The 17,375-nt window shown below is 33.5% G+C and overlaps 2 protein-coding genes across 8 annotated transcripts; one reads left to right on the forward strand and one right to left on the reverse strand.

Annotated features, from left to right (window-relative positions):
• Positions 1-3,477: 3,477 nt before the first annotated feature.
• LOC143201004 (uncharacterized) lies at positions 3,478-5,466 on the reverse strand. 2 transcript variants are annotated; one of them, XM_076411840.1, is made up of 3 exons: positions 4,993-5,133; positions 4,396-4,611; positions 3,478-4,338 (listed from the first exon to the last, which is right to left on the reverse strand). In XM_076411840.1, the coding sequence occupies exons 2-3, from the start codon at positions 4,415-4,417 to the stop codon at positions 3,608-3,610; spliced, it is 753 nt and encodes a 250-aa protein (XP_076267955.1). In that variant the 5' UTR covers positions 4,418-4,611; positions 4,993-5,133; the 3' UTR covers positions 3,478-3,607. The 2 variants fall into 2 exon arrangements, with proteins under 2 accessions (XP_076267955.1, XP_076267956.1); XM_076411841.1 differs by having other exon boundaries at positions 4,396-5,466.
• A 391-nt stretch (positions 5,467-5,857) lies between these two features.
• On the forward strand, positions 5,858-14,009 carry Rga (CCR4-NOT transcription complex subunit regena). 6 transcript variants are annotated; one of them, XM_076411842.1, is made up of 7 exons: positions 5,858-6,341; positions 6,985-7,195; positions 7,642-7,885; positions 7,948-8,233; positions 9,888-10,010; positions 10,073-10,208; positions 13,591-14,009. In XM_076411842.1, exons 1-7 carry the CDS (start codon positions 6,193-6,195, stop codon positions 13,654-13,656), a joined length of 1,215 nt encoding a protein of 404 aa, XP_076267957.1. In that variant the 5' UTR covers positions 5,858-6,192; the 3' UTR covers positions 13,657-14,009. The 6 variants fall into 6 exon arrangements, with proteins under 6 accessions (XP_076267957.1, XP_076267958.1, XP_076267959.1 ...); XM_076411843.1 differs by having other exon boundaries at positions 9,903-10,010; XM_076411844.1 differs by having other exon boundaries at positions 7,663-7,885.
• Positions 14,010-17,375: the final 3,366 nt, after the last annotated feature.

Below are 17,375 nucleotides of genomic sequence, written 5' to 3' on the forward strand. Positions count from 1 at the left end.
GATTAGCGCAAAATTTTCTTAGACTTTTATATAGTTGGATGTTATGTTTAAAAGTGAAATAAATAAGAAAATATGTATTAAAAAATGCAATTTAATTTAGAGATTTGGGTAAAGAAATCATTCTTTTAATCAGCCTAATGTAGTTATTTTTGTAGTATATATATTTTAGGTTAGAAATATGGATAAAAGATAAGGACTATATGAATATGTACATAAATGAAGTAATAAAAATATACAGCGGCTAAAATGAAACTAACTACATAATTTGCACAGATAGAACACATATATATATTAATATATAGGTTTTTGCCATTTCACCGCAATGCAAAATTATATATATATATATATATATATATATATATATATATATATAAATATATATATATATATATATATATATATATATTTATATATATATATATATATATATATATATATATATATATATATATATATATATATATATATATATATTTATCATCTTTTGCCATTATATCTGTGTCGTTAGCAAATGTTTCAAGTACTGTTTCTTTTGTTGTTGGGATATTAGCAGTATAGAATGGTCTTAAGACGCTTGTGGAACTTCAGGCGATATAGGTTTTAGTGTTGAGAATGTCCCTTCATGCAAGACTCTATATTTTCTTTCGAAAATATATGATTTCTGCAGTCGACAGTAATTAATAATCCCAAATTAATCCCATACCCGGTTAAAAGCTTGCGAGGCATCCAGGAACACTGATGGGCAATATTTATTTTCTTCGAATGCCTTTTCAATAACCGCTGTTACCTGTGCATTTGGTCGATTGTCGAGTGGTGATTTCGAAATCAAAACTGGAAATCTGATATTTCTATAAATGATTTAATGTGTTTTAACAGCAGTTTTTCAAATAATTTTGATATCGCAGGTAGCAGAGAAATAAGTCTGTAAGAAAAAACTTGTTGTTTCGCTTTTTCAATAACCCATTGATTGAAATATCATCAATTCCAGGAGCCTTTTTAGGACTGAGGTTTTTGTCAATTTCTGTGGCAACTTCCATTAGATAAATCAGATTTACTGCTACATCGAAATGATAAACAGAATTTATAACTATCGTAGATATTATATCATTAAATTTTCTGCGAATAATTCAGCTTTTTCATCGTTGCGTCGAACCCATTCAATTTGATTATCTTTAATAGCGGTGCTCAAATAATTGGTAACCTCCGAGTTGCTTTCCATAGCGAGTAATCTTTGTCTGCTTCCTGACTTAATCCACTTACATATTTTTCGAGGCAACCATGTTTATATTCTTTAACCTTTTGATTTGTTTAATTGCTAATTATATTAAATATTACTTTGTCTACAGCATTTCTCGTTCTATTCCATACTCTTTTAGCTTTTCGTCTTTCATTTATTAATTCCTCAATTTCAATGAGGTAATTTAGCTCATATTCTGATTTTTATCTTAATGTTGGGTAGTTTCTTTTAGAGCAGACCGAATTTGTTCAATTATATTTCGGGTTTGTTGCTCAAGATCGTCTATACTTTTGAGTTTTACTTTTAAAGTGATTTGTTCCTGCATTATAAGTCTAAACGTGTCCCAGTTAGTAAAATTGTTAGTAAAATTAGGCTTCTTTGTTTTTTTTTTCACAAATGTCGTGCTTAGTGTTAACAATACTGTATTGTGATCAGAGGGTAGTTCGCACAAGCTCTCGATTTGTATTTGATTTGATGAGATGGCTGTCTAAATCTTAATGTCTAGTAGGTCTGGCACGTTATTACTGTCAATGGGACAGTAAGTGGGTTCATGCTGTGAATGTTAATTACAAGTTGTAATATTAATTGCTGCAAGTAATTAGTTTATTTTTCCAAGTGTTATTATTCGTGAAATCCAGGCTGTGTGTTTAACATTAAAGTCCCCGCCAATAATAAACATTGGACCTAATTTTAAAAATAAATCTCTGTATTGTTGTGTTATTTTGTATCTTGGTGGACAGTATATAGCACCTATGTTTATTTCAGCGCCATTCTTTTCAATAGTAACAATCGGAGCCTTTATTTCTTCTTGTCTTATCTCGTCTTGTTGGAAATGCTGTATATTTTATTTTATAATTAGAGCTATTTCGTGTCGAGTCCGTTCGTTAGGGTGTACTGTCCAGTATGCGTCTATGTTATTTGTTCTCAGAAATATTTATAGTTCCCGGACTCCTTGATCTAGCCGATTTGTCCTCCATGCTATAATTCTTAAGAACAAATACTGATTTGTTTTTGTTTATCTTGTTTTAGGCTTTGTCTACCGTTTTTGCTAACTGACTGAAATTGTGTCGCATTTCATATTTTTCACATGTTTTGTAGATATAACAAACGAGGATCGTATCCGATTATATCACAACCTGGTGAATTGCCGCAGAGCCTTGGTGGACCATGACGTAATTTTATGCCACAAGAGGAGTTATAAAATTTGCTGTCCACGGCATTTTTCTCATAACTAATTTATTATAAAATACTGTAGGTTTTTTCAATAAGAGTATGTTGATATTGGCAATCTCTGAGGACCATATTATTTTTTTCTGCGTTTGTTTAACATGTTATTCATTATTCACGGATTTTGGACCAGCTGGCTTTTTCAGAAGAACTTGAGCTGAGTTGTTGTTTGTGGAATGATTGAGGTATGACGTGCTTGATTTCTGGAGTGTCAGTTTCTCTATGAATTTGATTGTTTCTGACAAACCATGGAGCGTTTAAGACTGAACAAATGAATATACTTTTGATCCATGTCATGTGTATAATAACTATCATAAGACATAATTATTGTCCCTGTTGAACCCATACAAAAATGTTACTAATAGCTATAAAAACGGATACATATATATATATATATATATATATATATATATATTTTCATGCTCGGTAGTTGTAGAAAGAAATTATTTGAACAAACCGGCAACATAATAATTTAGCGCACAGTATGTTACCGAAATTTTAGTTTTATTCACAAAATATAAAGCATTCTGTTTATTAGATTTTTAGAAAGTTTTAGAATATCCGAGCATCCAAAAAAGTAATGATATAAAACCAAACATGAGGACCCCGGAATGAAATCTTCGGAATCGAACATCGTCAAATCAAAACAAATCCATCACCCCTTTTTCTTTCGTATCTTTAGTAAATTTTCCTGATACTCTTGGTAATTTCCAGATTTAGTGCATAGCAATCTAGAAGAATGAATCCAATTTTAAGGAACTGCTGGGTCGTAAATTTATGTTTGTGATTGTCTTAGGCAAGAGTGTAAAATCAGGCTGGGTAAGACCGGATGTCTTCTAAGATGGTCACTCGCCAGTCGGTAGGCTTAATGCCAAGAACCGTGGTTCGGCGCCAACGTTAAACAGTATAAAGCTATAGTTGGTAAAAGGAGATTTTAAAATATGAAAAAAATTAAGGAAATAACAAAGATTAGCGTAATTGCTTCAAATCTCTTCGCCAATAAAACACTGGTACATTTCTGACGAATATATTTAAAAATACACAAAACAAATAATATCATATTTACTTTTGTAGGTTTTTAAAGCTTATGTAAAATATAATTAAAGTATAAAATATAATGAAAAAAACATCTTACATATTAAATTAATTATTAGACCTTAAAAACTTATAAGCAAAGAATAACACGACACCAATAAAAGCTATACGCATGACATAATAGATTTCAAAACTAGGTGGATCTTTAAGCATAGGAACAGGAGTGGGTTCTACTAAAGAGCTCACATTTTTATTACCAGATGGAAAAGTCTGTAAAATATTATTCACTTCTTTCAATTCACCATAAATAAATTCCAGTGGTAAGTGGTTGGGAGTATAAATTCTCTGCATCAGCTTTTCAATTTCCACCACTAGTTCCAGCTTGATTTTTTCACGACTTTGATCACGTGAATCTCTCGAAGCACTATTGATCAATACCTTTTTGAGATCATTGTATTCTGTTAGAATTTGGTCTTCACCTAAATACCCGATTACATTAGGCATATCATTAACAGGTGGCAGTTTTAAAATGGAACTGGGAAGTTGATAGTTATTTGGTATTATCCCTGTATTTGTGGTCACGTCTCCTCTTAGAATGTTGTGATTTTGAAATTGATTCAAATTTCCTCTATATTGGTTTGGCATCGTGTTGAACAATTTATTATACTGTTCCGCACATGCTCTAGTTTCTTCTGCCCGCTTACTTTGCAACTTTAATTTGTGTCTAGTTGAATTGTAATGCGAAGCAGCTTCTTCAGAATTTTTTAGGTCTGTATCACATACATGACAAAAATCACGCAAAAATAATGTGTTATAACGTTCTTGAGCCAGAGCCTCTTCTAGAAGTATAATATATATTTTTTAAAATCATCGCATCGATATTAAAATACGCATACCTTCTGATTGTTGACGATCCATGTTGTAGTTTATCAATTTGGACTATTTTTAATAAATTTTTTTTAACCGCCTTAAAACTTGCTACTAAACTATAGTGCTCTAACTACCAATTCTGCATTCATAAATGGATAATTTAGATATGTTTATCATGGCTTATACACAAGAATACTCCAATAAAACCAATAGTCTACTGATGGGGACGCACGACATGTGCACTAAAATTAAAAAAAAACACGAAAATTTATTTCTGTATAAAATTTGATTTGCCACGCTACCAGTTCTTGTAAATCATACGTATATTTTAAGAATATATTTTCTTGAATCCACATATCAACTTTTTACATTTTTGGTAAGCTTATTACTTGCAAATACCTTGTACAAAGTTTTAAATTATCAAAAGTAGTACAAAATTATCCTTACTATATGAAAAATAATAAAATAGCATGTACTACAACAAATATAACGTGTGTATTAATATATAAACATTACAACAGACCAAAGTAACTTTCCCTCCCTTCGGAAAAATTTCAAACCCGATTGCTGACAAGTAGTTATAAATGTGTAACTAACCGGTCGTAACAATAATTTAATATTACCTTTCAACTTTTCAAAATTTTCATTAAAGTCAAATCTCAATGTTTCTTGGTCAATTTTTTCACACAAAGCACATAGACTGACATTTCTCTGAACTTTTAATATCACCGATTCAATTACGTTTAAAACATAGTGAATTTATTATATAATTGAATCCAATTATAAATAGAATAAATATTCCCTAATTACAGCTTGATTGTTTTGACAATAATCATAATTAAATGACTTAGCCTATATTTATTGCTTCTTAAGTTAAATTTCCAACGGCAGACCATCAAATTAAAATATAATAGTTAACTCTATATGTGAAATAAATTAATAACAGCAATACAAATGCAAATTAAGGATAAACTGATAACACACAACACAGAAATTTAAAAAATATAAATAATAATCAGATATAAATACACCAGTAATAATATAATAGGTATCCTCTAAGTTTAAAGTCAAAATGTGTCTACAAAATACTGAAATATAAATCTGTCATTCGTGAACGTGCCCAGCTGATTTGATTATGGTTCTGGAGAGCTCGTAAAATGGCAACACGGGACAATGATTCGAAAACTGCCGAAGTTTATCGAGTACTGATAACGTGTCACTGAAAGTAACCCTCACTTCTTAAAACATAAAAATTGAGGGAATTCTTCTTTTAATAAAGATCACTATTTAATATTAGTTCTAATGATCCTACAGAATAATGTATTCATTATTCTGTAGGATAATGTATATATACAATGTATTAATAAAATTATAGTATACATTTGTAACTTTGCTTGACTAATTTCGCCTAACGTAAATTGATTGACAAAAATATAATAATGTCAAAGTTTTAACGTAGGGAAGTATAAATTGAGAGAAGATTTTGACATTCGTTGACATATATATTAGTAATGGCGGATTTCAGATGGACAAAAACATTTATTTACAGAGAATTTGTTAAAAATATCGTTTAACATTTTGTTATTATACAAGCGCCGAAAAGTTGCAGGATTAACCGTATATATTTGACGGCGCGTCACCAAGTACAATCCAAACATCTCCAATCCGTATTTGCATTTAGTATACTTTTTAATTATTATGTTTGTATTTTTTTGTAAGACCCAAACTGAAAGAGAGTTATAGATCACAAAAAAAGTGCCGAAAAACAAAGCCCGGCCAGTAGTCGTTATGCGAAAGGGTAGCTGGGCATCAAACAGATAGCTATGGCGAACTTGAACTTTACAAGAACCTTAGGAGGTAACAACCTCGCCAGGACTAGTGTTGGTTTTGGAAATAATCCAATGTCTGGGCATGTTACCCCAGTATTTGGTCAGAGACCATCATCTGAAAGGAGGCCTGTTCCTTCAATGGGGTAAGGGTTTTTTATGTCAGCTTTGCGTAGTTTCATAAGCTGATAACAATAGTCATATGTGCAAATATCTACGCAGGGTAATATCACTTGAAGCACTTGTACCTGAAAACTGTGGTAGCATTTTTATGTTTTAGTTTGATAGTAATAAATAATACATTTTCAGCATTTTAAAGGAATATTTTTTGTTTTTCATGTAAAAAACATAACCAAGAAGTTCATATAGATTCTAAATGTATTTATGTTTCCTGTATACAATTATTTAATGTTGTTTTTGTATATACTCATTGCTGTATATTTAAACAAATTGTATTTGTATTCATGACTGTTATAATTATTTCATTATCATGTGTTTCTTTGGTGAAGTACCGAATAAGTAAAGATCATTATTATTTCTTCGTAATAATTCTTTATATATGAATGTTTTTTTGCTGGATAGTACTGATCGTTTTATGAAACAATAAAATCGTTAATATGAATAAGTCTGTGGTGTTTGTTATATTTATACATGTATGATGCTTTTTTTAGACTATATGAACAATAAGTGGGTTCATATATTTATATAAAATAGAATTTTGAGTCTTATGAAAATATAGTTATAAATGACATATATGCATATTATATGTATTTTTTAACGTTTTTATAGAAACTCAAACCAGATGGGTAATATTAACACGTCAATGAACACTCTAGGCGGTTATAGTTCCTTTAATTCCGTATTCGGTTCGGGAGATGCGAACACGCCGTCACTTTTGGATCTTAGCGAGTTTCCGTCATTGACGAATCGTAATTCAGGAGATGTGCCCCAACCAAGTCCGATGCCCGGGGCGAAACCCTACGTGGGAATGGTCAAACAGGTGAGTTCTTATCATTCCTAATATCAAAGATGCAAGACTAACGGTTTTCGTTGGGTGCACCCGAAACCAGTCAGTTTTGTATCAGTATTTGACCTTATATATTAAATCTAACTTCATGCACGAAGTTGGGTTTAGTTATAGGTTTGAGGATTATCTGCAACCTACAACTTTGTTTTTTCATTAGAGATTGTTAAATATTTAAAATTTTTGGCTGGGATTTTTAACCTTTTTAGCACAAATGGAATCAATACTATTAACTATATAAGGGCTCAGGGCTTTCTTTAGTTAAACTGTTGTATTTTTCCGAAAATTTTGTTGTATTTTATATAGTTTTTCGTAATTGATTACTGCACTAAATTAGTAGGTGCGGACAATTTTCAGCACTAAACAATGATTTGATTTATGAATATCTTAAATTATGGCTATTATCGTCGATCGGGCTTCAGGCCGATCAATTGAAACGTCAGTTGATGTTCCAGCCCACGTCTGAAACTAGCGAGTTTACCATGTCTAGTGAGGATTTTCCCGCGTTGCCTGGAACTCAGAATCGAATGGAGGGAGCGTCGCCCGCGGGCAGTCAGTCAGACGAGAAGAACGCACAAGAAGGCGGATCGGACTGCCAAATACCACCATCTGCGTCGACGCAGTCTAGTGGTGGCAATGCCGACAAGACTCCCAACAAGCAATCAGGTACGACAACTCTCGGCACCATCACATATTTGTTGTAAACGATTGCTTTGATGTTTTTTTAGGCGGTATTCGGTCGACGCCTGACGGTAGGGTGAGTAATATACCGGCCAATATGGTATCAGATCAGTTTGGTGTTGTCGGGTTGCTTGCCTTCATTCGAGCGGCCGAATCCGATCCGAACTTGGTGTCGCTGGCGCTAGGTCAGGACCTAACCGCCCTTGGGCTGAATCTCAATTCACCTGAGAACCTGTACCCATCGTTTGGCGGACCCTGGGCCGATCATCCGTGTCGGCCACAGGACGTCGACTTTCACGTTCCACCGGAGTACCTCATCAATCATGCGATCAGGTTGGTAAAACTTTTACGATAATCATCAGACTTTTCCGACGTTCGAATTACGCATTTTTTCTGATCTTTTTCGGACATCATATACATATTGTGCTCAAATTTCACAAACACTTTCATATTATTTTGAGGATAAGCATTACAATAATGAATATATCCCATTAATCATCATTAACAAACAAATGGATAGATTGAAATGGACTAGGGATGAACTCTGCAAGAGAAATTAGAAAGCTTGTAACAACAGAGAATAAGATAAAAATGGCGACAAAGTAGAGCACCGGTTGATAAAACTATGCTATCTAAACTGGGTCAGCAACTCAATTTTTCTGAATGAGCATGCGATAAGTTCACCAAAATACCAAAACTCGCTGATACATAGAGACATCATCATTCTCTAATAATAGTAAAAAAGCGGAATTATTTGCAAAGCTCTTAGCAGATATTTTCCAGTCTCATCTTGCTGACGCATGCTATATTGTACCTAGTCCAAATTGAAATTTAGATAGTTTTAGGAGTTAGAAGTTTTAAACCCAATAACTCCAAAGGAAATTATCGATGAAATTCAGAAAAATGTCAATATCAAAAGATTCTAGGGTATGATCTAATAGGTGGTCAAGTAGATAAAGCATGTTAAAAAACTTGCATACCTATTCAATGCTACACTTTGATTACCATATGTACCCATGCAGTGGAAGAATGTGGAAATTATTATGATCTCTAAATATCATATTAAGCAGTTGAGAACATTGGACGATTACTATTACCTTAGAATTTAAATGGTTTTCCAAAAAACACTAAGTGAGGTGTGTGAACATAAAAATGTCGAAGCGCTACAAATACAACGCTGGAGGATATTGGGAGACAAAAACCCTTTGAATTAGTATAGCTACTAGTGGGAGGACATCCATCGGACTTAGATCTGGATTTGAATTGAACAGCAATATTAAGGGAAAATTACTAGATAACGAATAAATAAATAATAAAAAGAAAATAGATTGCTTTTAAAAATGTTTTTGGGCTAATACTTATAAAAAATAAAGGGATATTTAAGAACATTTTGAAAAACGGAATATACATAAATATCGCATATCTTTAATGATACCAATCTTATCATAAAATAATAAAAACATATCTAAATTAGCCGTTCTAAACAAAAATAATATTGTTTTGAATATGAGTAAAATTCCAGCCAACATTGATATGTGAAATATTATTTTAATTTAGGTGACTGAATATAATGGACGTTTTGAAGATTGGCAATTGTTTGCAGTTAAAGTACACTTAACAATATATCAGTAGTAGAGAAGTAAAGTTGATAAAGCAATAAAATAATAGTGAATCTAGAAACCTATGTCTACTAAAAAATTCAGAGATGCATATTATAATGTTTTGGACATGTCTGTCGAATGAATGGTGAACGATTCATAGAACATTCTAGATCTTAGTCAAAAGTTATTGCGTTTTGAAAATGGAGACTCTAGGCAGTCATGTTACACACTTGAGATTAGCCTCAGAAAAAAAATTAATTATTATTGAAGTATCATAAAATATTATGTAGTATTTGTTCTCTGTAAAATATTTGATTTCTGAAGCCCGTGAATGATAATAATCTTTCCACCCAATATCTTAAAATTTTAATACAATGATCATTTAGTTTTGTATTTTGCAGAGACAAACTTGCTGCTATGAAGCTGAGCCGGTACAAAGATGATCTCTTGTTTTTTATGTTTTATACTAGCGTAGGCGACGTACTTCAAATAGCAGCTGCTGCCGAACTGTAAGTTTCACTGAACTATCGAAATGTTTTTGGAGATCCAACCGACTTTCTTAACCCGATAGGTACGGTCGAGAGTGGAGGTATCACATGGAAGAGAAGGTATGGATAACGCAAGTACCCGGCATGGCCCATATCGAAAAGACGCAAACCTACGAACGAGGCACCTACTATTTCTTTGACGTCCAAAGTTGGAGAAAGGTAAGATTGATTTCGAAAGACGTGTTTTATTTCAAGTGGTAACAGGTCAATTGAAAAGTCTCCGCCCTGACACATAGATGGCGCTACTAGAATTACATATGTTTGTTAGCCCTGACCCTCAAAAGATGCGTGTATAAATTTGACAGCTGTCGGATCATTATTTTGTGAATTATAGCATTTTGAGTGAAGCAACTTTTGTTATTGTGAAAAAAATAGATAAAAAGGAATTTCGCGTGTTGATAAAATATTACTTTGTGAAAGGAAAAGATACATTTAAAGCAGAAACTTGGCATGATGCCGAGTTTCCGGACACTGCCTCAGGAAAATAAACCATCAAGGATTGTTATGCTAAGTTTAGACGTGGTGAAATGAGCTCCGAAGACGGTTAATGCAGTGGACGCCCAAAAGAGGTTGTTACCGACGAAAACATTTAAAAAATCAGACACTCTAAAGATATCAACTGATCGTGTACATCATATCGTTCACAAATATTTGGACATGGAAAGCTCTGTGCAAAGTGGGTGCCGCGCGAGCTCACTTTTGACCAAAAACGACGAGTCGATGATTCGGAGCAGTGTTTGAAGATGATCAAGCATAATAAACCCGAGTTTTTGCGTTGATATGTGACAATGGATGAAGCAATCGACAGTCATTCGAGTGGACTGCACACGATGAACCTGTATTTTGGGATGTGCATGGAATAATTTTCATTAATTACCTTGAAAAAGGAAGGACCGTCAACAGCGACTATTACATAGTGTTATTGGACCGTTCGAAAGACGAAATCGCCGAAAAATGGCCGCATTTGAAGAAAAAGAGTGATGTGAGTGCCAAAACAACGCACCGTGACAAATTGGTCGAATTGAGCTACAAACTGCTGTCATATCCACCATATTTTCCAGATCTGACCCCCAGCGACTATTTCCTGTTCTCAGATCTCAAAAGAATGCTCGCTGGGAAGATATTTTCATCGAATGAAGAGGTGATTGCGATGAACTGAGGCCTATTTTGAAGCAAAGGACAAATCTTACTACAAAAATGGTATTGAAAAGTTGGAGGGTTGGGGGCTTGAAGGAAATTATATTGAATAAAAAAACTAATTTTGCCAAAAAAATGTATTTTACTATGGTAGACCGGGGGTTTTTCAATTGACCTGTCAGGTGGCGTTAACATTTTTTCTGGTGTATTTCATTAATTTCCAAAGGCCTCTAGATAAATTTTTTGGCAAAATATTTAGGGAACGATTACGACATAACACTGCAAGAGTTTGATAGTGATCATATTTGTAAACATAATAAAGGACTTTTTCGAGTTCATATAATTCAGCTGGTGTTTAACTTTATTAAAGGAGAAAAAAAGAACACCAACATTTTAGATATTTTATAAATGTATAAGTTTTTAGCAGATAATAACAGGTGTAAATAGCTAACATTAAAAAGAGAAATAAAATGTTTTTAACAGAAAAATTAAACTTTAAAAAATAAATAAGGAACTAATAAATAAGGAAGGAAAATAAAAAATAAATAAATACCTACCTAAACCTATTTATCTATTTACAATAATATTTTAACTACTACCAACTGATTACTTTGAAGTCGGTACCGAGTCCAAACAATACAAAAGTAAGAATATAATTTTGTGACATATGCACAAAGTTAAATGTCAAACTAAAAAAAAAAACAAAAAATTGTGGCCCCCGTTACGAATCGAACCCGCGACCTCCGCGTATGAGCTGAACGCCTTAACAATTATACCATAGAAGCAGTTGTCTGCAGTGTTTCTACGATTTCTCATATGATATTGTTAGTCCTTAAAAGGAAAACTGAAGCGCTTTTGCACTGAACGACTTACGATTTTCCGCCACATCAGCTCAGCAATAACATTATATCCAAATATCTGGTTACTTTAGATAAATACGTGAAAACTTTGTATGTGCCTTTGAAATTTCAGGATTTCCCCGGATTCCACCATCAGATCCTGACTCGGAAGTGCACTCTTTCGAATAACAAAATAATTTTGAAAATCGGTTCATAATTGACGGAGAAATCGGTGAACATAGATTAAAAAATATATACAGTCGAACATAGAACCTTCCTCTTTTTTGAAGTCGATTAATAATGCAAAACAACATAACTTCTTCACTTCTTCAAAACAATTTTTCATCTAGTACATTGAATTTGATGTTTATACTCACAACGTAACAATTATATTTCCTATATTTTAAGTGCCACCTTTCCAGTGGAGTACACATAGAGTCGCAATAATCTTTAACTTCCGAGTTACTTCAATGTGCCTCTATTGGGTAAAACGCCACGCCACTTGATTCAATATTGTTATTTTTATTAGACCCATTAAAATATATATGTTGAAATTAAAAAGGTAACTGGTAACTAATTATTTAACAGTGTTAAAAGTGTTAAATGTTGATACATTATTAAGTTATGTTGCAATTAGTTATTATTTATTACTTATTCTGGGGTTCTAAAATCTAAAAATGATTTCAATAAAGACTGGAAAATGTGGAATATGTTATTAGGATCTTGAATAAGCTCTTGTTATAACGCATCAGTTCTATCGATAGTAATCCACTAGTGGATTCTTTTGGGTCCCGTCCTAGTTCAGAATAGTTTTTACACCGAATTGCCCCTGAAGCAACTACTCACACTTGTAAAGACACCATTCAATTTTATTCCATCAACTAATATTTATTAACTTCTAGCGTCTGATATGAATCTTCATTGATTTATTTAAAATTCGTTAGACCAGCATTAAAATCATTATTGAAGCCTGTAAATTTAAATAAGAATTTTCAGTGATTCAGCTGGAACTTGTGAGCGTAATCGTCCGTTCTACATAAAAAATTGTTTAGGTTTTGAGGAAATGATACTCAGCAGCATCAGCATCATAATATGCTGGTATATATTCTTATTAATATCCTCTGGTAATTTGCATAGCAAGATCTTATTCAAGATCTCGGAACTAAATTAAATACACCGACAAAATGTCTTTTTAATATTTATTTCAATATCTTTTCGATTTTGTCATCACCTAAATCTCGATGATCAGTAATGTTTACCATGAAAAATGTCTATTACTGGTTAAGACCATTTGAAATAAGTCGAGTGCTTGTCTATTTTAATTAATTATTCGACTGATCACGTTCTTCGTGCCGTTTCGTATTTAGATTATCGATGTTGTTGTTCCTGGAAATATATCCGTTCTAATGTAATTTTCTCTTTTTCCCCCCACCAAGTTCTAGTTGTTTACGTACGAACCAGCCAGATCTAGCCCCACGCGGTAGCCGCACCGACTGTCGAAGAAGCCCCGCGTCACCTCGGCCACGCTCAGATGATTCTAACGCGTCATATCTGTTCGATTTCAGGTCGCCAAGGAGTTCCATCTGGACTACAGCAAGCTGGAGGGACGGCCCGTCCTCAACAGCACGTGAACGAGCCCGTCACCTTCCACACGACACCCCCGGAGATAAGGGGGCGGGGAGGGTCGTACGATTCTCCCGTCCCCCCACTCAAACCGATATAAATAAATGAAAAATGTATACATTCAAAATGGAGGTTGTTAATTTTAAGGTCGACCGTTCATGGGCTGTCCGACGGGGCGGGGGGAACAGACGTTCAAAGCGACCCCCCCGCCTCGTCGGTGTTAGCCGTGCCGTTAACGCGTCTTCACGGGCGACAAACCAGCGCATTGGATAAGGCAGTTTTCGAATAACGCAAAAAATCTATACAGTTTTCATTTTATTTGTATATTACTTTGTATATTAATAAATACTTACTGAATTTATTTTAATTTTGTGCACAGAAGTGTTATCGTCCCACGCAAGACCTCAATTCCGTCCCGTTACCCGACCCATGGCAGCGTGAAGCCGCGCTGCTAGCGGCAACGCCGCGTTCCTTGTGTTCGTATAAGTTTTATCACCTCTTTACCTGTGCGACGCTGTCAGATTTATATGATCGGACGCGCGTTATCCATTTTCCCAAAGAAAAACATTAGGTTTTGCAACGCAGGGGGTTTACTTGGATATTTCATGTAAGTAAATAATTGATCTAATCTGTGATATTATTACACTAGACAAATATCTTTATTTAAAGCTTTCCATACAAATGTTGCCATATTTTATAATACCGAATTTATATTTTACATATTCTACTGTACAAAATTGTGAATTAGTTTTAAAGACTCATTCTTTGTAATGTTAAGGTTTTACGAAGACCGTGAAAAATCATGTATATTAGATTATTAAAATACTTGGTACTGTTTTTTTAACTTTAATTCATCGTTGGGAATGCTATTTTGTTAGGTCGTACGATTTTCCAGTAGTATACTACTTAGACGCATAAATACTGTTCGGAATAGGTTTCGAACCATAAGTATTCAACTTTGATAATTGAAGCAATTTCTAATTTCCTTAATTTTTAATCATACAGTGCCGATTTTTTTTTTTTAATTTTTCTATCAGACATATATTTTATTGGTTTATAATCCCACATATCTGATAAGATATAGGTTTGATACGAATACTGCTTGAGTCCGTAATAGTTCAAAATATTTCTTTTTTTTGTAATATAGTCAATCATGATTCATTAGCTGTTATGTATTAAAAAAATATATATATATACCATTCTTTCACGATGAATTAAAAACATCAGGCAAATCCAGTCTTCTTGCACTTTATCCTACTTATTTTGGAAAATATTGTTGAGTCAATATTCAACGATTTAGAATGTTTTTTTTTCACTTTCCATTCATATTTTTTTCGAATGCTATAGGAAAAGTATAACTGCACAGATATATTTTATTGGCTTATAATCTTATATCTTATGAGATAACAGGTCAATTGAAAAGTGCACCGGCCTGACACGTAGACAGCGCTAGTAGAATTAAATCCATATGTTTTTTAGGTAGCCCTAACTCTCAAAAGATTCGTGTAAAAAAATTGATAGCTATCGGATCATTAGTTTGTGAATTATAGCATTTTGAGTGAAACAACTTTTGTTATTGTGAAAAAAATTGATAAAAAGGAATTTCGCGTGTTGATAAAATATTGCTTTTTGAAGGGAAAAAATACAGTTGAAGCAAAAACTTGATTTAATGCCGAGTTTCTGGACACTGCCCCAGCAAAATCAACCATCAAGGATTGGTATGCTAAGATTAGACGTGAGCACCGAAGACGGTGAACGCAGTGGACGCCCAAACGAGGTTGATACCGACCAAAGCATTTAAAAATTCCACAAAATGATTTTGAATGACCGTAAATTGAAACTACATGAAATAGCAGACACTCTAAAGATATCAACTGAACGTGTACATCATATCGTTCACGAATATTTGGATATGAAAAAGCTCTGTGCAAAGTGGGTGCCGCGCGAGGTCACTTTTGACCAAAAACGACGAGTTGATGATTCGGAGCAGTGTTTGAAGCTGATCAATTATAATAAATCCGAGTTTTTGCGTCGATATGTGACAATAGAAGAAACACGGCTCCATCATTTCACTCCGAAGTCCAATCAATAGTCATTCGTGTGGACTGCACACGACGGACCCGTTTCAAAGCGTGGAACAACGCAACATTCGGCTGGCAAGGTTATGGCGTGTGTATTTTGGGATGCGCATGGAATAATTTTCATTGACTACCTTGAAAAAGGAAGGATTATCAACGACGACTATTACATAGCGTTATTGAATGGTTTGAAGGACGAAATCGCCGAAAAACGGCTGCATTTTAAGTCAATGAAAAAATTTGATGGCAAAAATCCATGAATTGGGTTTCGAATTGCTTCCTCGTCCACCATATTCTTCAGATCTGGTCCCCAGCGACTACTTCCTATTCTCAGATCTCAAAATAATGCTAAATAATGCTCGGTGGGAAGACATTTTTGTCGAATGAAGAGGTGATCGCCGAAACTGAGGCTTATTTTGAAGCAAGGGACAAATCGTACTACAAGAATAGTATCGAAATTTTGTAGGGTTTCTATAATCAATGTTTCACCCTTGAAGGGAGTTATGTTGAATAAAAAAACTAATTTTACCAAAAAAATGTGTTTCACTATGGTAGGCCGGGGACTTGTCAATTGATCTGTTATATCAAAAGTTTAGTACCATTATTTCGTGATTCAGTTTAAAAATAGAATGAACGGCAACATCGCCTTATCTAATTCAATCAACCTTAAAAGAAAACCATTTTGGTTTGAGCTTTTGGAACAGTTAGTAACGGTTTTTGTTTTTTTTTACCTTAGAGCTAAAAGGGGACATAGCGGAATATAGACCTGTTCTTGGCATTTTAAAATTATAATACAACTGCTAAGTAAAAGTGTTCCAATGAAAGTTAATCAATTAAACTACTTAAATGATTGATGATTTGAATAAATGAATGGTCTCATTAAATTTAGAAAAAAGTCGTTTTAATGCGAAATGGAATACAATATATTTATTCCTCTTATTATTGACTTTTTGCCATTATTATGCCATGAATTCCAAATCAATAGAATAATTAGTTCCAAAAATGAAGAGCAAATTTAATTATCAGAATTAATTTGTAAATAAAATTCGCATTCAAGACCATATTAGTATGTTATGTTATGTTCTTCGGTTGTTTTTCAAACACCTTTTTGTATGATATTGTTTCTAATATTATCTTGGTCTTGAAATTACTTTTAGTTTTTTTTGTAAAAATTAATAAAATCATAACGTATTATAATGTAAATGATGATGTTTTTAATTGCAGATTTTTTCATCTTTCTGGCATTATTTCAATTCAATGTCAGAAAATAAGTTTCTTGGAGCTGTCCAAGGTCTGATCTATCGTTAAAGCCGTGTTTTGCTGCATTATGGGAATAAGTAATAGCCCAGTGAAGATAACGGGTCCATCTTGTTGCAAGTCAAGTTTATTTAACAGAAATCATTCTCAACATAAGTCTTCTTGTAGTAGATTCATTAGGTATTCGTCTTCATCTCATTCAAAAGATACAGACGTACTGTATCGTATTGGATCTTATATGCATCCATCAAACCTTTAATATCCGTGCAGTAAACTAATTCACCCTATTGGGCAAAATAGGGAGTGAACTCTTTTTGGCGATTTTAAAGCTAGACGAAAATACTTCTGGCAGATGTAAGTTCCGGCTTTTGAGCCTTGTTGCCAGAACGCTT

This window comes from Rhynchophorus ferrugineus, unplaced genomic scaffold (assembly GCF_030347505.1).
Source record: "Rhynchophorus ferrugineus isolate W39M unplaced genomic scaffold, kcgeb_rfMv2 rfM8, whole genome shotgun sequence".
Lineage (NCBI taxonomy): Eukaryota > Metazoa > Arthropoda > Insecta > Coleoptera > Curculionidae > Rhynchophorus > Rhynchophorus ferrugineus.

What these genes read in the sequence shown, in the direction of transcription:
- LOC143201004 (XM_076411841.1), bottom strand. Translation starts at nt 4,417, where the DNA reads ATGGATCGTCAACAATCAGAAG. An exon ending in GGATCGTCAACAATCAGAAG is followed by an intron (nt 4,339 to 4,395) that starts GTATGCGTATTT and finishes TTATACTTCTAG; the next exon opens with AAGAGGCTCTGGCTCAAGAA.
- Rga (XM_076411842.1), top strand. Translation starts at nt 6,193, where the DNA reads ATGGCGAACTTGAACTTTACAAGAACCTTAGGAGGTAACAACCTCGCC. An exon ending in CTCATCAATCATGCGATCAG is followed by an intron (nt 8,234 to 9,887) that starts GTTGGTAAAACT and finishes ATGATCATTTAG; the next exon opens with TTTTGTATTTTGCAGAGACA. An exon ending in ACGTCCAAAGTTGGAGAAAG is followed by an intron (nt 10,209 to 13,590) that starts GTAAGATTGATT and finishes GTTCGATTTCAG; the next exon opens with GTCGCCAAGGAGTTCCATCT.